At 38.9% G+C, this 24,499-nt stretch overlaps 1 protein-coding gene across 1 annotated transcript in view; it reads left to right on the top strand.

Moving 5' to 3' along the window:
- Positions 1–4,316: 4,316 nt before the first annotated feature.
- CBFB (core-binding factor, beta subunit) overlaps positions 4,317–24,499 on the top strand; it is a gene marked incomplete at its 5' end in the record, with an annotated part of 35,547 nt that continues 15,364 nt past the window's right edge. The window contains 2 exons of the mRNA XM_010019674.1: positions 4,317–4,433; positions 21,934–22,050. Coding sequence (XP_010017976.1) covers positions 4,317–4,433; positions 21,934–22,050 — 234 coding nt within the window. The remainder of the gene's footprint in view (positions 4,434–21,933; positions 22,051–24,499) is intronic.

Consider the following 24,499-nt stretch of genomic DNA (forward strand, 5'->3'; position numbering starts at 1 on the left):
GCCCGCACTGAAAAGTTTTCCTTAAGGAGAAGAAAAATCACATCTGCCTCCCTTCAGAAGGCGAGGGAAAGGAGGTTTTCGTTAAGAGGCAGAATTTTATTTCCCCTTCAGAAGCGCTTTTTTCACTGAAGCGTGTCACTCTCTCGTCGCCAGCAGTGAAAATGTGGCTGGGGGGGTTGGAGGGGAGCGGTGGAAAAAAAAAAACGTCTCAAGAGCCACCCGCGAGTGCGAGCTGGTGGTGCTGCCTGCACGTGTTTCAGTCATAACCTGCTTATTTCAATATTCAGCTCCCCCCCACCCCCCTTTTTTTATTTCTCCAGAAACTAGCTTTCAGAAATGCATAAAATTATTCGGGAGACGCTTGTTAAAAGTCTCGACTGAACTATGTGGTGTGCTTGTGAACTAAATAATGGAATCATAGAATGGTTTGTGTTGCAAGGGACCTTAAGTCAAATGCTTTTAAATAAGGCTTTGAAACTTGCATGCTTAGTCCCATTTCTCGCATTCACTGGGGTTAGTTACAGACTACATGCTTGTTCCCAATTAAGAAGAGAGATGAAGTATAGCCCGGAGTAGGCAAGAACTGACTATATATTTCCCGGTTTGATTTCTGCTAGATGTTGCTTCTGTAGCATCAGTATCTCATAGCATTGTTGTTAAATTCTGAACTCTTTACTGTTCATAAAATGAAGAAGTAGCTTCTTATTTATAGTGTATTATCAAAGACAAGGTAAAAATTTTCTTTCCATAGAAAAGAACTACTTTCACCAAGTTTGGTTTATGATGATTCTTTAATTTCATGTGGTATAGATACTGCTAGTCAGTGCATGATGGAGTTATTCATATGCACAATGAAATTATTCCTAGCACATCCCAGCAAATAAAATTGAATGCCGGTTACTGCAACTAATCTTGTTCATTTGCTTTTTTGAATAAAAGCATATATGTGCTTACCCTTTACTGGTTAACTTTATTTTTAGCTGAATCTTAGCCTGGGGTTTTAGAACCTGTGATACTATTTTGTGAGAAGGCCCCTCTAGTCTGTCTCTTAATTTTACTACTACTCTTTTTTTTTCCACATTCATTTTTCATTGTGCATGTTTGCTTCCTCTAAAAAGTCACCAGGGAAACAATGGGTAGGTAAGGAAAACATAGTTTGCTAGTGTTTGAAGTTCCTGAGCAGGTGAAATTGTGTGGTATACCTGAGTCCTTCCCTAAAAATTAAATGAATGATGGACATGTAGGTTGTAATCTAGGTTTCTAATGCAGGCTTACTCAGTTACTTTATATAAATGGGCAATCACTGTAGCTTCACCTCTATACTTGCTGCGGTCTTTCTTAGCCAGAACTTCATCCGCTGGAAGCAACCAGCAATACCTATTCTGTGTATTTTTACTTCTACTTAATTACAAAACAGCCTCTGCATTTCTTGATTTGAAACATCTGGTTTTGGTTTGTGAACAGCGCACAAGTAGTCAGGTTTATTTAGAAATGTAGTGTGTGTAATGACTGATGTTAAAGAGAACTAGCTATTTTACTTTTTTCAGTCTTGAATGTTTTTCCAGACATCAAGGATTTATTCTTTTATCTCCAAAGGGAGCCTTTGCAGATGACCTTACATATTTTCAAGCAGCAAAAAAATGCAGAGAACAGCTTAGGGATTTAATATAGAACCAGCAGTAGGTTTTTGGTTACTTCTGTCAAAAACTCTTGATTGAATAAAGAAAATAATTACCAGTATTAATGAAAAATTTTAAGTAAGATTTCAGGCTTACAGGTACTGCTTTGAAAACCTAAAAATAACTTACCTATCCAGTTTGTTTTGGGAGACTTCCTAATTTCCTTCTTGTGTGGAAGGTACTAGTATCTATGTTGCCTGCACGTGAGTTAGATCACCTTTATACTGCCAGTAAGGATTTTGCAAAATGTGAGGCATATGTGTATGATAGCATTTCAGACTGAGCTTTAAAAGGCTCAGCATAGAAAATTATAATCTTTCTTACTTTCAGGTTTAAGCCCAAACCTGTGGTGTAATTGTTTGGGTTTTTTTAATTATTTATCTATTTTTTTTTAAATTTGCTTGTTACTAGAATAAAATTGTTCGGTTTGGTGTAGTCACGTATGGTTACTAGCAAGACTGTTCTGAAGTTTTTTGGTATTGACCCATGGTTTTGATTTGAGAAGCACTTGGGTGTTTTAATTGGATGGGTTTATCTGTTCAAAAACAGGGAACAGGCTTCAAAAATGCAGAGAATGAATAGCCACATAGTTTTTTAGATAGTCTGTGGCTTAAGTGTTGCCTGTGTGACTCCATGAGGATGTGGGAATTTGTATACTTTTGTTTTCTGATATTTTTCCCATGTTTCTTCATAGCCCTCTAGCACAAGTTGGGGGGTGGAAGCGGGGAGGCATGAGCACTTCACGGTCTTGCTAGGCTTCTCAGAAAGCAAGTATAGTACCCTTGGGGCCTGAAGAAACCGGAGTGGTCCAGAGGGCTGCAGTGGTCAGCTGCTTTGCACTCCAAGATCTCACTTCTGGGCATTTTAAGCCTTATAAATTAAAGAGTATAAATACGTATTTGCTAAAGATACTTGGAAGTGGGAAGGTAGTTCTTGAACAGGCTAAGTGGTAATGACAAAGGAGTCAAAAACATTCGGAGGTAGATATAGGTATAACTTTTTTGTTGATACGTAAATAGAATCCCTTAGAAAAGCAAAGGGATAATCCAAGCTAGTAAGCCTGATACTGACCTGACCGTCTGTGGTCTTTAAGTTCTGATGCTTCCTATTTCTGCAAGCGTATGCTCAATGAAGCTTCTATTACACTGATTGAAATGCTTGATTTTGCATCTTGTAGGGCAGACAAATCCTAACGTACCAATGCAATATCCCCCCAAGTATTACTAGGACTGATTAGTCAACTTTAATGACACTGAGAATGTGCTTAACAGGAGATTAAAAAAAAAATTAAAAAAAAAGTCTGCTTTTAAGGATAGTCTGGAAGGGAACCTGAGCATTAGTCTCCCTTGGTGGAGGGCAAGAAGTCAAGACAAAACACTTCTATTTTCAAAATGGGAGGTATTAATTCTGTGACAGACAGCATTGCAGTGCGTGACTGGAACTATCTTAAATAATGTAGAGCTATTGTGTCATAGGTAGCAGTTTAGCTGTGCTAGAAAGTTACTGATTCAGGGTTGCTTGAAAAGAATATGCTTGTCAGGATATTCTAACTATTGCAGCAGGATTTGTACAGCTTTTATGAAAAACTGTATTCTGGATTACTGACCATTTAAATCAAAGTTATCATAGTAATCAATGCAGTTACTTGGTTGCAACAAATTATGTTTAACCCTGGGATTTTGAGTAGAGTGATATTCTGGGAGCATGCTTGAGTATTCACATGCTTAGAGGACATAACAGTGTGTGCCAGAGAAGGATATAAATACTGTGAACCTGACTTCTACTTGCAGATTTATTTTTTTTAACTGAAATAATGTCTAGAAATTTACATACTCTTTATAGCTTGGGGCTAAGATTACAAATAAATAGAGTTTATAAAGAAAAATGAATCTTATTTTTATTTGAAGGCATGGAAAATTATTTACTTTTGAAGGCAGCTTATGCTTGTAATATGGTTAAGTCAGTCCCTTTAATGATTTTACAAAAGGCTGCAGCTGAGAATTCCTTTGGTTGGCTATTCTCACTGACGCAGCATCTGCTGATTTGGATTTCACTGGTGTCCTAATGTGTCAAGAGGGTTTCATCCTGTGAAGTTTAATTGAGCTGTATATTGATGCTGCTTGCCTGTAGATGACAAAATAGGAATATTTACATTTCAGTTAAGTGATTACCTAGGTACAAGTAGACTGTGAAAGGAAACAGTCCTTTCTTTTCAAAAAGAGTTGTCCCAAGTAACAGGTCTCAGAAGTTCATTTTCTTTCAGCAGCGCTTCTTTTAGAGATAAGCAGGCTCTTTGAAAAGCTGGGGCAATTTTTAATATTGCAGGAACTAAGCTGGCACAGGGTATCCAGACAGAACTGAAAGGACAGATTCTAATGTCAGCAAAACTGATTTGAAAGAAGTATTGATTCCGTGTTGTGTTTTATATCAGAAGCAGCCAATGGCAAATGTTGTCAAAATGGAATCAGATGTTTGTAACTTAATATTTAAGAAAAATGATGAGTGCATGTTTTTGACTTTAAGTATTCTCTATGCTGCCTGGCTTAAGACATAAACTGATGTAAAAATAAATGACTGCCTGCATAATTTATGTAATGTCTTGCTCCCTGATCCTGTTTGTATTGATTTTTCTAAAAGGCTTTTGTGGCCACAGGAACCAATCTGTCTCTCCAGTTTTTTCCGGCCAGCTGGCAGGGGGAGCAGCGACAGACACCAACCCGGGAATATGTGGACTTTGAAAGAGAAGGGGGCAAGGTAAGGAGGAAATTGTTGTGACTGGAAGAAATTTCTATGTTGTACTCATGATCTTACTAGCATGGGACCACATGTATGATACAAAATTACTAATATTTCACATCTCAGTGCATGAAGGTAGTCTCATGAGTAGAGATGAAAGCTGGTTGGATAATATCTGATGCCACTTTGTTTTAGAGCATGTTAATATTTCTGGAGGGAAACACATGGGCAGTCCTGGGGGCTTTTTATTATTTTGAAGAACAGAACTTTATTTCTGCTGCCACACTGGAACAAAATTTTGGGGAACAACTTAAATTTGGTGTTGAGTAGGTGCTTCAAAAACAGTTTTAGACTTTTGGCAGTGAATTGTGGTAGACTAATGAAAATTTGCACTTCAAGTAGGTTGTTTCTCGAGTCTTAAGTGTCCAGTTGCTACAGCAAGCATTCACCATGCTGCTTAATGTAATGAAGCTTTTTCTCTCTGTTTCACCATGAGCTGTAACATAGAAGCAGCAGTGCTTTCAGAATTGATTTCTGAATTATTATGCTTTTTTCTGAGGTGGTTGTCCCACAGATTGATATCGAAAGGTAGAATTCCCTGATGGCAGTGATAGTTACTGTGAAGCTGTATTAGATTTAAAGCCAGAAACCTTGCTTAGTCTCATCAGAATAAAGTTACTGAAATCACTTGCTTTTGTTCTACAGGAAACATACCTTTAAAAAGTAGATGTTTTCTTTTATCTGTGCTGCTGTAGTTGCTTTGGGACTGATCCAAAGATTGCTGAATTCAGTAGGAGGCTTTCTTCAGACCCCAATAGGTTTGAACCACTGCTTAAGCCCCACCCCCCCCAGCCTTTCTGTTTCAAGCTAACTTCTGTATAATTTTTTTCTTTAAAGATTTTTAATAGACCACAGAATTCTTGTTTTTTACCCCCTATTGTAACAAGTAACAGCTACCTACCAGGCTGGAAGAAATATTTGATGCATATTCAGGTTTAATGGCATATTGGGTCTTCTAAATGCTTCTAGGTGGAAGATAAATATTTCCTGTAGTGGGAAAAGTTGATTGGAAGAAAAAAAAAATCCTGAGGGCAGTTATGGTATTTGGGATTCAAGTTAATGAGCTTTTTTGGAAAAAAATTATTTTCCATTTAGTCCTGTGAGGCTTGCAGAAATTTGACAAATTGAGGGAGGAGGAGTGAAGTTGGCTATGCTGGGTACTGACTGCTTTCCTAAGGAAGCTGAATTGAATCTGGCTCTGACTGAAAAATATTGATTCTGGCTCACAATTGAATGAGGAATTTTTCTTGTAATGTGTAAGAAGACTGAGGTCTCTCTCCTTGCCAGTTCAAAACTAATTTTATTTACTCCTTTGATTTTTTTCTAACTTTGTTTTCTCTGAATGAATTCTTAAAGTACTGAAACTACTTCATCCATTTTCTTGTGTTGTCTTAATCATGTAAGAGCATGGTAGATATGCTGTGTATTAAAATAGAACACAAGCCTCATCAGTGGATGCCACTCCCTGTTTTATGTGTGTTTACAGTAAATTCTAGAGTGCTTCACTAAAATGTTTAGAAGAATTCGTCAGAATGAGGCTGGAGGTGGACAAACTAATAAGCGGGAGCAGTGTTATGCTCCAGTATGAACAAATCACAAATTTGCTGTTGTAATTAAATTTGCTAGTGTCAGTCACATTTGAATGCAGGCTTGTTCTGCACAGAATTAAATTTGCGAGTAAGCTAGTCCTGGAGGTTCAGAAGCAGAGTTAGCAGGATGAGAGAGTGTTCCTTATGTTATCAACAGAAACAGCTGTTTCATATGAATTGCCCTGAGATTTTGCCTTCTGTAGATTTTTGTTGTTTGGCTGTATTAAGAATCTCTTTCGTAGGCTCCAGCAGCCTCTTAACACCGTGTGATTTTTTTTGTAGCTCTGCGCAGCATTGTTTTATGGGCTTTGATTCTTGAGACAGTGCATAATGTGTGTTCATCACTGGATTTAAGCCAGCAAGGCATGTTTTAAATTATATGAATTAAAAAAAAATGTATGGGGGGAGCTGTCAATTATTATTTTAAGCGTTAGTTTGAGATCTAGAATGTAGATAAATTTCACAACACTAGAATATTTTTGTTCTGGAATTCTGCTTCAGTGTTTGGCTGAGCAAATGATGGCCCAAAATAGTTTATCCAGAGTTCAAGTATGTCAGTATTGTGCCTAAGCAGTTTTGTACAAAAATTGACAAAAGCCACCAATGTGGCATCTGCTACAACTGCTTGTCAAAGTGATTGAATTATAGGAAGAGGAACACCCTTGTGAATCCATTTGAAAGTCAGGATTCTGTGAATACTGCTTCACAGGCTTGAGGTTTCTCATTCTGGTATTTCTTAACTGAAGGGGGTTTCGTATGCTTAATTTGCCTTTTAATTTGATGCATCTGATGTCCACAATGGGTGAGTAGGCCTCTAGTGGGTACCCTGTCTTTGTTAATTCTAGAGTTGGATAGCTAAGTGTTCGCTTAATGTTTCAACTTGCTTTAAACTCAATCTTAACTTTTTTTTTTTTTGATAGTTTTAGAGTTCGGTGCTGTCTTTGACCTGTAGTAAATTTAATTGTCTTTGAGCAATTTTTATGTCATAGGAAAAGAAAAAGTATAACTAAAAATCGGTCCCTAGATTTGTAAAAACAATACAACATCGTTTTTCATTGTGATTGTGGGTGTGTGGGAGAGTGCATCAAATTCAGTGTATGACCTGTTCCTGGATATCCAAACCATACCAAGGCTTCCTGATCCTTTGTTGTCAGCTAACGTCCAGTTTGTGGGTTTTTTAAGAGTTTTTTTTTTTTTTCATTGTTGGGTGAGTTGGTGGTGGTTTTTTTGGGTGGGGTTTTTGTTTGTTTTTGGGGTTTTTTTTTAAGAATAAATGAATAGATAATGTTAAGAAATTCAAAGGCAGACAGTGTAGTGGTCTAATGTATTGCCTGAAATATCCCATAATTGAAGCCTGGAATAAAATGAAGAGTTTTATTTTCACCTTGGTTCTCTGGTATCATTAATAACTTAGACTGGTTTTTGTTGTGCTTAATGAAGTTCTTGGATTTTTTACTTCAGTTTTGTGCTGATACCATATGAATTTCAGGCTGAACCATGTGTGTGGCCTTCAGTGCTTCTCAAAATCTGATTTTATTGAAAGTCACCTTGTTTTGGTAAGAACTGCATGATCAACTTTCTTTGCATGATTCATTTTGCGTACTTCTTACAGTAAGATAACATGTCCCAGGTTTCATTTGTTGAGATGTTCATTCATAGAGGTCTTGTCTTTCTTACCTGAAAGAAATGTATTCTTTCTTTCTCAGATATTCTTTTTTTTAATTGTTTAAATAACTAGTCATTAGGCTGATGAATTATGTGAAGTTGTTTTACTTCCCCTCCCCTTTATAATACTGTTCTCCATCTCACTTCTAATGCAGCTTTACTTCCTGTCTGCTGTTCAGCACAGCTGCTCATAAACCAGGCTCTTCAACACAGGCTTATTTCAGTATAATACGCTGTGAACTCCACAACTCTGGAGGAAAGCACCTCAGACACAATTGAAATTGATTTGGAGTGCTTGGTATGCCACGTGTGTGATGTAGCTAGAATTTCTACTCACTAGAAATGTTCTAGCCATAACAAAAGATTACCAGACTTCAGCTTTCTTCCTGAAGAAGCTGAGTTTCTACTCATTCAGTCTTTTGTTGTAACTAGGAAATTATATTTTGCTGCAATTTAGTGGTAGGTGCTTAGATGAGTCTAAAAAAACTGAGAAATCTCTGTGCTGCAGATGTTACAGCTGTTACAGAAATGTAGTGATAAAAAAAGGTGCTTGAGTGGTATTTGAATAAAAACTATATTTAAATGGCAGCCAATTTTCCATTTGTGTCCTCTTTTCTCGCTAGAGATTTGATATATACGGCTTGTCCCCAAATCAACTTTTTCCTTTCTGACCTTATCAGTAAATTTTCATAGATTAGTTGACTGGTGTTTTGGCTGCTCCATTTTCTGAGCAAATGCAGTTTTCAGTCAAACATGTATCTGGAGGAATTTTCTTGGAAAATGAGGTTTAGTTTACGAGAAATATCTGGGTATTACTGCTAATCTGTATTGAATCAGAAGTTTTATTTTCTTTACTTTCTTTAGACCCCAGCAATGTTAGATGAAACAGTCATTCAAACAAAGCTGGAATAGTAGCTTTCTTTTTGCTTTAGATATGCTTACTTTTAAAGAATGGGTACAAGAATGGGTCTGGGAAACTGATTTACAATTTCAGCACCCATTTTACCCTCACTGTAGTGCTGGAGAGCTTTAAGTTTCTATAATTTCAGTCCACCTGTATTTGGGGTTTTTGAACTGTCACCATCTAAAATGTTCTCAGAGTTATCAGTTACTTGTATGTGTTCCCTGCAATTTGTTGTATCTCTGGACAAAAATGATTTGAATTTGATTTTTCCAGATGAGTGGGAAAGGATGGCTGGTGTTAGGGATTTAGGGAAAAAGAAAAAAAACATACTAGAGCCATAGTATTAATTAAAAGATCATGCTGTAGTGTGCCACAACATAGGGCAAATGATCTCAGCCATGAGATTCATGTGGTCTTAACTGTTATCAAGACTTCATCATTGTATTTGTCTGTAGTAATTTAATTATCCTTCAAATTATTGTGAAGGTCTCTCTTTAAAGCGCGTCAGGAGATAGTGATACAACTCTGAAGAGTTGGGCATTACCTAGCAGAAGTTCACGGAGTTGTTTGTAGGTGGTGGAGGCATATGGGGTGTAACTTAGTTAAAAACCTACAAATGTCGACCTTTAAGGAGTGTCCTGACAATGTTCGTGCATTGTCTCATAAGGTGGACATGGAAGGGCATCTGGCAAGGGCATTTTGTTTTGCAGGGGCTGTCCTGCTTAGAAACAGTTTCTCTTCCAGGTCTGAAGTTGAGTTAAGGTTTGTTGCATAGCTCTGCACAGTTGTTGACTGATTTTTAGCTAGTCCCTTAATGCACTGGTGGGTCAGAATAATGATATTTTGGGATCAGATTTCTATCATGTTCACCTGCTGTTCTCTCCCTTCGTACTAGCAGAATGATATGAAAGTCCTGTTTTGGTTTAGTTTCATCTTGCTTCGGGAATCTGGAGTATCCTCCTGCTTGAGTCTACCTGATGACTTCACAACCCCAGAGCATTGTGGTAGCTGGGAGAGATTCTTCTGTGAGGAGCAGCTGGTCGTCAGTGAAGGCACACCATCTGTGAACTGTGTGCTCTGGCCTTTGAGGTGTTTTTGCCTGCTTGAGCCAAGCGAAGTGGTGTTGCCACATCACTGTCATTCCTTTTTGTCTTTCTCAGGCTTTTTCTGTAAGGTTTAAGCAAGAAGGTTGGTGTGCAATTATTCGGGTAGCAGATGAATGGGTTTGGCGGTATATTCAGCTTGTACCCAGCCTGGCTGAACAGCTTAATTTTTTCTTGGAGTGGTGTGGTGGGAGTCCTGGAAATGCTCGGTTAATGAGGAGAATCTACTTTCCTGGGTGGCCTCCTCCATCAGTTTTCATCCAGGTTCACCTATATGGTTTGGGTAGAATACTACTTTTCTGCAGATGCTTGTAATGCTTGATTTTATTATTGTTCGTGCTTAAGAGTAATTTTATTTAGTAGAGACTGCTCAGTTTCTTGTTTCTTTTTTTCTTGTTTTCTAGATACTCTATTTCTTTGTTTATGTTCCTGTTTTAGAGGAGAGTGAAACTTTTCTTGTTTTGCCTAGATACTTTGAGGTTTTACTCATTATGACCTGCTGTTGCACAGAGGAGAGCTTTTAAATTGAAACTGCATTTGAAGCAGGGTGCTTGTACGTGTATCTTTTCTCACTTTCCCTCAAAACTGGGAGATACATCCAGTTTATATACTACTAAGAGTTGGGAACTTGGATTTTGGGATGAGAAATCTTCAGAGCTTGTAGGTTGTTAGGTACACGTTGTCCTGTGCTGGCAAGCAGCCACCGTCTGACATTTGGACAGTTGTTGCTGAAGAGCGATTTATCATAGGTTGCCTTCTGTCACCAGAGTGTGAGTCACACCAGGCATCTCTCATGTGACAAATATCCACAGACTTTTCCCCATAATCCTCTCACTCCTCCCATTCTCCAGATACTTTTATTACTGCATGCAGCCTTGTTCGTGCATTACAGTGTGTGCAGCAACAATACCATTTTGAAACTGAGTATGAACAATACTTACAGCATGGCTGCGCTGTTTGTGATGCCTACTTCTCAACCCTTTCTGAAGTACTTATGGTCTAGCATCAGTAAACCTGCTTTTGATCAGCTTTTATTACATGTTGTAGAGCAGTTATTCAGTCATATGTCATGTATTACCTTGAATTTTTTTAAATGCATTCGCTGGAGTTGTGTAGGTAACATCACTGAATCACAGAATGGTCATCCTGAAGTTCCCAGAAGAGGAACAAAGCCAGAGTTAGTGACTTAAATACTACATTTGGGAGCCAGCTTTATATAAGGAAAGTGCTGTGTGGATGAAAGCAGTACTTGACATCTCTGGAGCATAGATACTGGAAGTTATCCAGACATTTGGATTGTTGAATCCTCTTGTTTGCTTATTGGTCTCCACTTACTAAGCAAAGTTGTTAAGATTAAGCTTCTCGGCTCTTATAAATGAATGAGAAAAGAGCGTCACTGTTAAGGATGTCTGTTTCTTCATGAAAACTGCTCAATGCTTCATATTAAAAAATTCAATAAGTTGCTGAACCATTTGTTACAGGAAACTGTAATTTTTCTGAAAGTTACTGAAATGCTTCTTCAAGCTTTATTATGCAAAGCACAAGTAACAAAATGAGCTAATTGGCTTGCATAATTGCATATTTGACGTTCAACAAGTTGGCCTGGTGAAATACATGCTGTGACAATAATATGGAGGGAGAAAAACTCTTGCACAAGACTGCTATTCTAAGAAGATGAGTACTAATGAAAGGATCATTTTTTTGGGGAATAGCTGATGCTGCAGATGTTTAAGCAGAAACCCTATATAATTTCTGTTACGGTAATGTCTAGACTTGAATATGGGATCCAAATTGTAGCTGCTTGAAGAGCCTGTGCAGAACTTCTGCCTTCTTTGTGTGTGTAAGATACTTTGCCTAGAGATTTGCAGACAGCAGCTCTATGTTGTGGGACTTCTGGGTATGCAACTTGTTTTATCTGTTCATCTCAGCATAAATACAGAACATAAAACCAATGGAAGGTGACAAAAGTTCTTAAACCTAGCATAATTTTTACAGTAAGGGTCATTAAACATGTAATTTTAAATTGAAATACAGTAGCAGAGGGCAAATGTTTTCTGTCACTGTCGTGGTTTAAGCCCAGCCGGCAACTTGGAACCACGCAGCCGCTCGCTCACCCCCCCCCCTCTTCCTTCCTCCCCCTGCTCCCGGAGGGATGGGGAGGAGAATCGGAGGAATGTAACTCCCACGGGCTGAGATAACAGCACTCCAGTAACTAAGGTATAATATAACCACTACTGCTACCAATAATAATGTAAGAGGAATAACAAGGGGAGAGGACACAACCGCTCACCACCCGCCGACCGATACCCAGCCTGACCCGAGCAGTGATCTGGGCCTTCTGGGTAACTCTCCCCAGTTTATATACTGAGCATGATGTGCTGTGGTATGGAATAGCCCTTTGGCCAGTTTGGGTCAGGTGTCCTGTCTCTGCTTCCTCCTGGCTTCCCCTCCTCCCTGGCAGAGCATGAGACTGAGAAAGTCCTTGGTCAGAGTAAACATTACTTAGCAACAACTAAAACCATCGGTGCTATCAGCATTGTTCCCAGACTGAAAGTCAAAACCACAGCATTGCACCAGCTACTAAGAAGGAGAAAAAATGACTGCTGTAGCTGAACCCAGGACAGTCAGATATTTCAACAGGTTGGAAATTTAGGGAAGAAAGCAGCTCTGGAACTTGATGGGAGCTTTTATGTCCTGATGAATTGCCTTTTGATGTCAGTTGAGGAATAGCCAGCATTGTCCTGCAGAACAGGTTGGAGGTGACAAGAATAATTTTTTAGCTGCTTTTTGGGCAGTGTATTCCTGGGAAAAGAAAAAAAAAAAAGGGGTGAAGCTTAGATCTTCAGTAGAGGCAGCAGTGGACCTTCTCTTTTTGGGAAACTAGTACAATGCTTAAGAATAGGAAAACTAAGCCAGGAAGGCATATAGACAAACAACTATAGTGTGTTTGTTTGTTTGTTTTCATGCTACTAAAAAGCATCTGGGGATTTCTATTAAACTTGCATGCTTCTCTTGTTTTTTTTCCATTGTTTTTATTTTTTTAATATATTGATGGCAAGCATTTTCACTTGGGTAGAGGGCAGTGGGCAATCATCTCATGTCCAGATGCCAACTAGGGGAATCAGAGTACAGTACCCTGCAATGTGCTTGCACCACCTGCTAGCCTGGTGGGTTTTCAGTGCAGAAACCATCAGGATTTTAGTTACAGCAAACCAGAAAGCTGATGTTTCTTACCACTTCAGAAGGTCTGACAACAGACAGTTAATGAAACATACTGGATGGTACTTTCCAGTCGAAGCATTCAGAGAAGCAGTTTGAAGTTGTTTTTTCTTTTTTAAGCTCTATTCTGATATCTAGAAATTGAGAACCAGACTTTTGAGGAAGTATAACTTGTGTCAGCTATACATCAGTAAATAGTGCGTAAAGATTTAAATTGCTTCCCTCTCCTGCAGATCATACAGTGTTGCTTCTGTCCTTTCCTGGTCTTGTGCAAGAAGAATTCTTGTTGCATTTTGGCTGTTTGGAGAACTTGGTATTAAATATATACCTGAAAGTGCTAATTGATCTGATAAAGAAAATTCCCAGCCATTGCTAATGATGTGTCTGTGCAGAAGCTGATAGTTTTCTACAGAATAATTATGACAAACACTATGAAATTTTACTGGATGATGAAAGCTTTGTAGTTCTTATGGTATACAAAAGACAAAATAATTACTAACTTGCATTATTTTAAGACTTGATGTGGCACTGATTGTTAAATAAATGTTCATGCCAGTTTTCTAGACTTGAATCCTGCTTAAGGGGAATGGGTGAGGCTGTCATGGTGCTCAAGAACCTAATGAAAGCCCAGCGGCAGAAGAGGCAACTTGCCCTTCTGCTCTGGTCAGTTCCTGGATGGTTTTTGAGTTGCTTGCCCATGTTGTCAAAATACGGTATTTTCTAGTTGAGTGTATTAGCATTGTGCCTCTGAAATTTTCAGGTTTAATCTTTTCTTTGCATATGGGTAGCATAGTGTGTGTAAATGATGTGTTTTAGATAAACCCCTCTTTCTAATCCTTTTTTTGAGTTTGTAGTTACAACTCCTTTTTGCTGTGCTATTTTCTGAAAGCTTGAGAAGACCTAATTTCTCCACCAATTTTGAAATTTCCATCTGGAAAATATATTCTGTCAACGTGGCAGAAATCTGTGTGTGTTGTCCCTGTTAGTTAACTGGTTTGGTGAGCATAAGCATTTGTTGGTTACATGCATGTATACTTGCAACAGGAAACCAGCAGCAGTCTCCTGGCAATGTTTAGCTGCAAAAACATTGCTCTTTTTAAACGTTGAAAGAAAAATTGCGTCTTTTTTGATGTGTGCCTTTTCAGGAGAGTAGATGTAAAATCTAGCCATCTCTTCTGATGTAGAATCTAGTGGTAGAGATGTACTGATAAAAGACCCTGTAAAGTTTCGCAGGGGAAAACCCCAGCATGTATTTGCCTTTCAGATTATCCTTATATTGTGTTCATTGCATTTTTGTTGTTTCTCAGTTACAGCTGTGGTTGGTTTTGTCTCTTTTTTAAGGTAAATGCAGTGAGTCAGAGCCTGAGGCATGTTTCATGTTGGGAGGCATTAGACCTTTTGTAGTAACACTGCGGAAACAAGAAGCCACTTACTTTTTGCTTTGTATTGGGATTATTTTGGTGGTTTTGATCAAGCGTAGTGAACATTTCCTGCATTGCGATTGCAATATTTTGGAATGATGAACTGTGGAGACTTAGTTGTTATTAAATGATGAATAAAATTTCTGTGCAGTAGTATTTTATAATTTTTCTCTGCTAGCTTCTAAGCATAAGTACTGACCAGAGATCTTAATCCAGGAATAAAATGCTGTAGTCTTCACAGATTCGAACTGCATTTACTCTGGCATCCTTAATGCTTCATATCTGTTCTTAGTTATAGACTTGGTTTTTAGTTAACTGAAACAGTAACCTGCATAATCTAATGAAACATAGATCAGCTTTTGAAAAGGAGTCATGTTTATGTAGTTGAGCTAACTATGCAGGAAAAACCTAACAACCAACCACCAAGAAACCATGAGAATATCAGGTTTTCTCAAAGTGACTTGTAAATTCTGTCTCTTCACTAAAGCAGTGAAGATTCTTTGGCTTTTCTTTGTTTTATGTTTTAGAAACCAACTATCACTGTAGTATTTCAGTACTACAGAATGCATATTGAGAGGGGTTTGTCACAGCTCTGGTACTACTTACAAAGGCATTTTTTATGTGAGTCCGTACGGGGATATTTTTACTACTTAGAATTGTAAAAATGGATTCCATTGCATCTATGCACCTTCAGGCATGTAAAGGTTGATAGGTTTCCATAAGGGGGGAGGAAATGCCTCTAAGAGTCTAAAACTTAGATTTAAAAAAAAAATACTGTATTTCTCTGACTCCTGAGCCTGGCAGGTACAGTATTTTGATAAGGGTCTGACTAAATCAAAGATCTTTCTGAGAAATTAAATCGTACTTGCAACTTCATTAATAGACTAGCAGCAAAAGTAGCAGAAGAATAATAAATGGAGGAAAAATACAGGGGTTTAAAATCTTTAGTAATTGTAACTGCTTATATACAGCAGTTAACCTGCTGCAAATAATAATTAAATTTTAGCCCTGTGCTGCACTGTCTTTATTTGTTGCTGTTAAGATTCTAGTACAGGCTGTTAGCAATCCAAAGGGTTTTCTGTATTTCAGCAAATTCTTCAAGACGTTTTGTTCCTTGCAGTTGGTGAATTTGTATTTCCACTGCTTTTTGTAACCTGAAAATATCGTGGTATGAAAGACTGTATTTAGAACTTTACTTTCTTCTTTTTTTCCTAAGTGTAATAGTCTGGATTGAGACTCTTAGCAAGCAGTACCGTTTTGTTAATATTTTTGGGTTTGCTTAAGTTGACCTTTGTCATAGCTGATGAAATAGAGTAACCCTATTTCGTTTTAACTGTTGAACTTCCTTTCCAGAAATTCTTGTGTTCTGTGAAAACTAACGCCTGGGTAATTGTTTTTTGGTCTGTTTTCTGGTTGGGTTTTTTTGGTATTATGGCATGTGTAAGTAGCACAGAGGAAAGAAGAAAACTGACAAGTTGAAAAGAGCATTTTCCAAAAAAATATTTCATGCACTACCGCAGGCCTGGTCATTCCTGATGTTACCAGCCCCTCTTCAAATTATTTATGTAGTCTAAAGTTGGAAGTGAAATGCATTCATGTGATGACAGAAAGGAAGGAGGATCTTCCAGGGAGGGACCAGGTCACAAGCAGAAGAGCAATGGTGCTGGGCTCTGTAGTGTCTGCTGTGCTCAGCCTGGTGTCCAGCACCATCCTGGCAGTGCCACGTCCAGCCAGCAAAGGCCTGTCGTCAGTGGAGTGATACACTTGTGACATAGGTGCCACCCTTGAGAAACTTAGAGCTGTATTCATCTTGAAAGCCACAGCTGGGTCATCCAAGTACAACTTGGATGTTTAGGAAAGACTGGTCAGGAAGTGTCACTTGTGTTTTTACAGCATAGTATGAAGTTTAAATTTTAACAAAACCTCATTTTCATGTAGTGGAGGCTGTGTTAAGATGTAGCTTTCAGTAACTTAGAAAATACTCTGTTTTTCAAGGAAGAATAGTAGTATGCTTTGAGGCATGTGACAGAAGGCTTGGTCTGAATCTGCTGGAGTTCTGGGCTCTTATGATTTACAGTGATGTGTCTATTGTTCTAAGATTAATAAACGCTAAGAAGTCTGTTTAACTCATAGTGACTTCCCAAATGGGGTTCTTTACAACTGTGTCTATTTACTGTTCTGTTCCCAGTTAAAACTGTATTACAAAGGTTTTGTTTCAGAATTGGAACTTACAAAGCTTGATAAATGCTGTAAACTCAGTCTATGATATTGTTTCTCTTTGTTAGTTTCATTTCAAATATGTGTGACCAATATTTGAAGTCTAGTGTGGAGTTGTCAGCTTTTGCTGTAGCTTTAGTTGTTACACTAGTGAAGGTAGTACTATTGTATTTTGTTCTCCAAATAATAGAGGATTTTAGTGTGTAAATTCTCTTGCAAAGTTTTTTGGGGCTTGGGTGATGGAGCGGGAGGTTTTTTGTTTTGCTTTCATAGCTTGCTGCCTCTCTGTTCTGGCCCTTTCCTGAAACCCAAGCTAGTGATGCTTCTCTGAATATGATATGAAAGTGAGTCTTGGTGCTTGGGGAATGGCGGGACTTACTCAGCTTTACATTTCAGAAGTCATGCCAAATCTGTATGGCAAGATCACTGCATTTTGTTTATGGAAATGTATATATATTCCTTTAAAATTTCTGTTAAATGGATGAATATAGGGTTTCATCTTTAAGCATTTTGAATAGGTAGTCTCCTTTTACTCGGCAGTGAATACAGACCATGCCAAGAGAAGCTGAAATGATGAGGTTAGCCTTAACCAATTTAACATCTTTCTTACTTGAAGTAAGTGTTTAAAGCTGTTCCTTTCTTAGTGGTCAGTGTTCCACCTATGAAGTCTTTGGGAAGGCTGCTGTTGAGCTATTTAAAAGTGGGGTGTGGTTCAGGGGAAGGTGGGATCAAAACTGGGATGTGTGTACTTGGCTCAAGCAAGAGAGAGAGGCAGCTTGTGTGAGCAGTTGTGAATGGGCAGATGTGTGTGTGGTGAGGCAGGCTGAGTCAGAGCCGAGTCTCCTCTGAAAGAATGCGTTTTGCTCCTGTGTGCTGGGAAAATGAAAACAGGAGGGAGGGGCCTGCACTGCTTCACTGGGGACTGGTGTTTCCTGAGGGGGTGAAGTTGGTCTCATTTGTGGCAGTGGCTGTTGTGAGCGTGCTGATTCATTAGTCAGTGGGTGGTGAAGACTGCGTGCAATCTCTCAGGGAGGAAATGGCTTGGTTGCTTTAGGGAGAAGGAACATTTTCTGTAACTGCAGGATGCGTGGATGGAGCGTACAGATAGCGTATCTATAGCACATCAGTTAAATACCCTGGTATTGTGAGATAAGGATTTACTAGAGGACTAAAATAGGATGTGAAACTGAGGTTTTGCATCTTGTGCTCAAGTAAAGCAGGCTTTGGGGGGGGGGGGGGGGGGTTGAGTTTTTTGTTTTAAGTCATTGAGAATTGTCCTCTGCTTCTGTATTCAAATCAAGCTTGGTTTTTAAAATACAAACAAATGGTGTTACAGGAGCCATGTCCCTGCCTATTTGTAAGAACAAAGCTAACTCCCAGGTAATTGGAGTTGGAGGTGAGCGCTGCTGATTTAAATGTAGATGAAAAGAAATACCAGATTAGTTGAAAGAGTACAAAAACCAAGGTGAGATACTAGATGTTGAAGGAGCATCTTTGAGACCATGCCAGCTGGTAGGCAGAGAAAGCATGAACACAGCTCAACAACTTAGACCCTAGCATATTCATGCAGCATCTTCTCCCACTGATGGTGCTGTTCATCCTCCATCCAGACAATCTGCCAGGAGATAAGTGTGTTTACTGTTGCTGGTTGTTCCGTCTGCAAGCAGAATACTTGTTCTAACATTAAAAACCTATTCCAGTGAAGTAACATGTATACTTTTCTCATTTTAAAAAAATCTAATGCTACTTTGATTTGTAATAGGAGTTTGAAATGGAAGATGCGGTTTGAAGTGGAATGAAACTTGTGTAAAACAGCCACCCGAACAAAAGTTCAACTGCTGTACAGCTGTTAAAAATTGCAGATATCAATACGTGACATTCTACCTATGTCTCAAAATCTGTGAAACTAATTAGCTTTGGCTGTGCCAGTGTGTGGAAAATGAAGGTGCAAAATGAAGGAGAAATCACTCTGTGTGATACACGTTGTTGTGTATAGTAATACATAACTTAGCTGTCTACTGTCCGTGTCAGTAAGGCAGTACTGAGGCAGTACTTGGTCTGGTTTATAGGATGGACTGTACTCTGACAGGAAGCAGCTGTACAAACTATCTTTTCCTCTTGTATGCTTCTGTAATGGTGCTTCTTTCTGTAGCATTGAATTTGTTCACTGACTATGAAATTGGTAATTGCCTGACTTCAACCTCTTCTCCTTAGTACTGCTCTCTAGTGCTTTTCACTAAAGGATTGGAGGTTTTTTTTTCCTTTGCTTTTTACTGTGACTGTAAAGGCAATTTTCAGAATAGAGAATTATACAATTTTTTAGAAGACAATTTTGCTGGATTTTGAGGTGCTGTAACAGATCATGAGCTCCTAGACAAGAGCAGTAATTTATTAATAATTCTGTTAAGTTTGGAAATTGAAAGGGAACCAGCAAAGCTTTTATCTGAAAAGAAGGAGATTTGTGGTGAAATTGTTTCGGCAACAGCCTTGGGTGGTTTCCATTGTCCAGAAAGAGGAAAGTGGGGAAAAGGAGCCTGAATTCCTTTCTCTAAAATCAAGGAAAAGTGTGCTTTATTGTGTGTTTTAATGAGAGAAAAGTTCCTGCATATGCATGTCTGGTTTCAATGTGAGTTATCCTAAATTTGGATGATGATACAGTATTTTCAAAACTCAAGTATCATGCTAATGAATTCAGCCTTTCAGAGGTGAAAACTGTATATTATCTGAGTTTTGAAGACCTACCAAGTGGTGTGAGGCTTTCAGGGCTCTGATTCAGGAGTAAGGGCAGAGTACTTTATCTGTAAAGGTCAGGCTGCATGCCAGAGGTTCCCCAGCTGCTCTGTCAGCAGCTCAGCTGTTGGTCAGCATGCTTGGGGCTGATAGTAGGCATCAGTAATCACATCACCTCTGTCAACTTGTTTCCTTTTTTTCCCCCTTGACTTCTGAAGACTTTCACAGAATTTTGAGCATTGCTCAGGCTTGCAGGTGATGCTTAAGGCATTGTGTTGAAAGCACTGAGCCCTCAGCAGCTGCATCTAAGCTCTTGCTCTGAGCTATGAAATTTGCATACAGTGCACAAGCAGTGGTTGTGGTAAAGGTAATTGAACAGCCACTGAAACAAAGCAGTGTTAGCATAGTATTCCTTACTGAGGAAACAAGCAAAAATTGGTCTGCTTCTCGACAACTTGAACAGCTACATTTTGTCATCTGCAGGAAGTCCTATGTAACTTTTGATGCACCAGGCTTTTATTGTGGGCCAGAAGGGTAGGAGAGGCTAGGTGAAAGAAAAACCCTAAAGAAAGATCAGCAAAATGCTTGTTTGCTTCCTCAAAAAGTAACTACCATTAGAATACAGGCTGTTTTGTCTTTTACAGACCCACAGTTGGGTGATGCTGCTTTTTTCTTTAGAATTATTCTGCATTCTTCTTAGAAGAGAATGACTTATTCTAACAGCCTCTTCTAAACTACTTAAATGCATGTGTTAAATTGAATGTATGTACTTTGTTTATTTCTTATGAGATGAATGAGTAAAGATGGTACTGAAAAGGAGTAATGCTGTATTTCGTACATTTGAAATGAGGGCTGTGGGAGGTGGTTTCCTGGTAGTCCATGTTGTACTCATGCTGGTTCTGACACTTCTGCTTGCAAAGGTCTTGGCTGGTAGATCTGCACTCTGCATTGTGTGCTGTCATCACCGAAGGCATAGGTATGATGACTTGCACAGCTAGTCTGTGAATATAGGACAGAAAACCACTCTGCTCTTCTCAGGAGGAGACCCTGCAGTAGGAGAGCTGATAGGAAGATATGCTTGACCTAAACTTACTACTTCAGCTACTGCACATTTTACTCCTAAAAACCTCTAGAGTATGTCACTTCATACTGAAGTGTGATAAGTTGTAAAAATCAGGCTCAGAGATTAAATGTGTATTTTCTTTGGCAAATAATGCTTGTCAGTTGGTTTTGTGTTAGGTGTTGCCTTTCTTCCACTCATGGGTTGCCTTTCATGTTGTTAAGTACTTAGCTTTACTAGAACAGCCTTAGTGTTAGGAAGGCTTACCTTCCTTCTCTTCCTCCTGTGGCTCTAAGACTTTGCTTTTTCTGCTTGAGTGACCTTAGCTGATGAGCGTGGAATGGGGCAGGTTGGTGCAGTTGGTGTGCTTTGAAATGCACCGTAGCGCTAAACATCAGTTACACTTTGAGGATTTGCCAGAGGATGAGTTTAGAACTATTACAGGAGGCGCTGCATGAAAATTCCCCTACTTAGTTGGGTCACACCTCAAGACTGAAAAGCCTCAATGGGGTTTGAATGCTTACGCAGTCTTTAAATGTGAAGAGGGTGCAGGCCTGCATGTGGGTTTTCCTCTCTGTCAATTTGACATAGACAGACTTCTGTTCCATGGTGGGTTTTGACTTGCCAAGTAGGCTGAAATAACTCCTGAGGGTTGATTTTTTCTTTACAATTTAGGGAATTTTGCTGCGGTGGACCTTTTTTTTTTTTTTTTTTTTTTATGTCATTTAAAGGGGTCAAACTCATTTAGTGTTGTATTTGCTTCTTTTTAAATTTCCTGTGTGGAGATTAATCTCTGGTCTTTGGAAGGGGAAATACTTCTGCTTTAAATCACTGTATCATCTGCCATTATCTAAGATGTAGGGCCTTAAGCTCATGCATTATTCCTTGCTGTAGCTGAAGGCACCGTGTGCACATTGATGCTGCAGATGGGGTTTGATCATGTGGTGGTGCTTCTCTTTAAAAGCCTTTCACAAATGCTAGGGTAGACACAGGAAGCCTTATTTTAGCATGGTGTGTTTATGTGTAGTTATTTTACTAAACTATGAGTAGTTGGTAAATTTGAGGAGGACTGAAACTGGTGCTTACTGTTTGTTGAAAGAGCTCATGTATTGGGATAAAATCCAGTGCTGCTTGGGAGCAGAGAAGCATGTGTTGGTTTAACCGTTTAAATGTGCTGTAAAGGATCCTCCCTGTCTGGCAGCATGCCACTTTGTGGCACAAAGGTAAGCTGACAAGAAAAACAGTTACTTTAACTGAAAGCAGTAACAGAACTCTAACCAAATCCTGGTGCACACCAGTTTAAAATGTGAACACATCTTAAATTTATTCCATCCAGTACAGTAGGCAAAATTTACAGCACTTACTTGATTAAAATGAGTTCTTGGAAAGGAGGCAGGAGAAGCTGTTAAGTGGAGTCTTATGTTACCAGCTGGTTTGGAAGTTCTTCTGAGAATATGTATAGAAGCTTCCTGCATCAGTATTGTCACTGTGCAGGCATGTGTGCAAATGCTTTTAAATTCATAGAATCTGTTTTACTTTTTTTTTTTCAGGTGTACTTGAAGGCACCTATGATTCTTAATGGTGTTTGTGTAATCTGGAAAGGCTGGATAGATCTTCAGAGACTGGATGGTATGGGCTGCCTGGAATTTGATGAAGAGAGAGCACAGGTAAGAAAGACAGTCTGCGCATAGCTGCTGTGGCTTAGACATTCTTCTGTTGTTTTGAAAGGAAACACACAGTCAGGTAGTGATCACACATTCTAATGTGCTTGTTTCCTGCCTGCACTTTGAGTAGAAATTCCAAAGAAAATTCATAGTATAGAAGTTCAGAAATAAGTGACTGTAGTTAAACTAGTGTTTTAAATTAGATCAAAATATTAGGGGCAGGAATCATCTGTAGTTTACAACTTTGTGAGTGATTTAGCACTGTTACTATGCTACAGAGTAGTACATCTTGAAGTATTTGAAAAGCTATGTCTGTAATATGCTAGTCTTTTTTAGCAGTTTACTTTAGGGTGTTTGGGGTTTTGAAGTACCTTTTTATTACATATCAGGGAGGATGAATAAGTTTTTATCATCTGTTCTCTAACAGCGGTAGGTTCCGCTCTGTTACGATATGTCAGTTTTCGAGAACGTACTTCCTGTCTACTTACTTCCGACCACCAAAGTGACTGTAGCAGCTGAATCTTTGGACGTGCACAAGAACAAAGTAAACACAGAGGCAATAAATTTAAGTGCATATCACATATATAAGGTTCACTTACACAGCTGCAGGGTTCCTTAGTTTAGTCAGACTTGAGGCAGATCCTTGTTTTTGAGATGTAGCTTTGTAACAAAGCTACCAAACTGATACTAAAAACAGCTGCACCAAGTTTGTGGGGGCTTCCACACAGTGGACAGTAAATTGGGTGTAGTAACATCAGTTACCAGAGGTACGAATTTAATCTCTATTTTGTGGTGAACTCAGCAGTTCATTTCTGTAGTTTGATAATTTAGAAATGTTAGAACTATATGAAGGCAAAGTCCAAAGTGACTGTGAATACAAGAGTTTTTTATTTATATGGAGGTATGTACAGCTGCAAGCTTTGGGGTGCCTTTCCTCTCCCTAACTTAAGAAACCAATTTGCACATTAATGAGATCATGTCATTGTGACTATATTCTGGGTTAAGTACAAATACTTTGTGTCCAAATAGTGTCTGTGAAATAGTCACAGCCCTGCAAACTTTCTTCAGGATGCCTAGAAAGGGATGGTATGCTATGCTATCCTGAGAATCTTCTGTGCCTCCTTTTGTTAATCCATGAGAAAAGCCAGAGAACGAAGCATTTACTGGAATGCTGCTATTTGCTGTGGCATTCACTTCTTCCAAAGCTGGGTGCTGGCATTTTGAGCTAGCCAAGTTCCAGTGTGCTCCTTGGAAAGAGAGTAACCGCTGTAGATGCTGTTGATTAGAAGACCTTTAGACTATTAACAGCTTCCACAATGAGGTCAGATGTAGACCCCTGAGGACAGTACAAAATCCCAAGGTTCTTGAACTCCAGCTATGAAGTTTGATATGGAACACTTAAATCACATAACTTCTGAACTGAGACGAGACTGATTTGAATGGGCGCTTGGAAGAAGCTAGTGTCATTCTTCTCCAGAATCGGATAGTTCTTGAAAAAAGTGGGAACCCTTCCAAAAAGGGTGGTCATGTGACTTGTGGGTTCCATTTTCTCTTTTTAATTTCCTGATAAATGTTTTTGCATGCTCTTGGATTAGTTTAGCTCCTGTATATGCTGTATTAACTACAGTTGAGAATTCCTTTTTGTTACCTTCAGAAAGTGTTTGTGCACTGAGCACAAACACTTTCTTTATTATTTAGCCTTTTGTTGGGCTTAGGGTGTTGGGTTTTTTGTTTTGAGGGGATGTATGCATGCTTTCTGGTGTCAGGGCTTGCTTGAGTTTTGAGTACAGGGTGCTGAGCTGAAGGTATTACACAGTGTGGTTCTACAGAGATATGCTTGAACTCAGATAGAGTTGCAGTTTGTTTTCAGTCTGTGCTTCTCGGCAATTACAGGGAGGTCAGTGGTCATCTTACTTGCTGCGGTAGTAGCACCTAAGAATTCCCAGTGTCATAAGGCACTAGAGACACAGAAGTAGGTGCACCCCTGTACTTGTCAGTGTTGTAAACATTTGGGCAATCTTTTACATTCTTCAGTTTCCGTTTTCCTGTATCTGTCATTTTGCTTCCTTTTTTTTTATAACTGTATTAATATTGCCAGTGGCAGTTGACCTAACTGCTGACTTTGATCCCAAAATAACATTGATGTCAGAGTGGGTTTAAGTGCCTTGTACTGTGCAGCATAGTGCCTGTGATACCCACTGCCTTCTGTAACGAGGTCCTGTTGGCATTCAGACACACCCCCATATACACCCCTTACTCCTGTTTTCTGGAGGGCTTTCTTTTATGCAAATAGAAACTCTTAAAGAATTAATAAATATTTATTAAATATGCAAATATTAATACTAAATGTTAAGATGTGAAAGCTTTCTTAGATGGAAACTTCAAAACTCTTGCATTTTTCTACCTTTTACTTCTTACTAATACTGTGAAAGGATAAAGTTTTTTTTTGCTG

The sequence above is a fragment of the Nestor notabilis genome, unplaced genomic scaffold (genome assembly GCF_000696875.1).
Source record: "Nestor notabilis isolate BGI_N333 unplaced genomic scaffold, ASM69687v1 scaffold23808, whole genome shotgun sequence".
NCBI lineage: Eukaryota > Metazoa > Chordata > Aves > Psittaciformes > Psittacidae > Nestor > Nestor notabilis.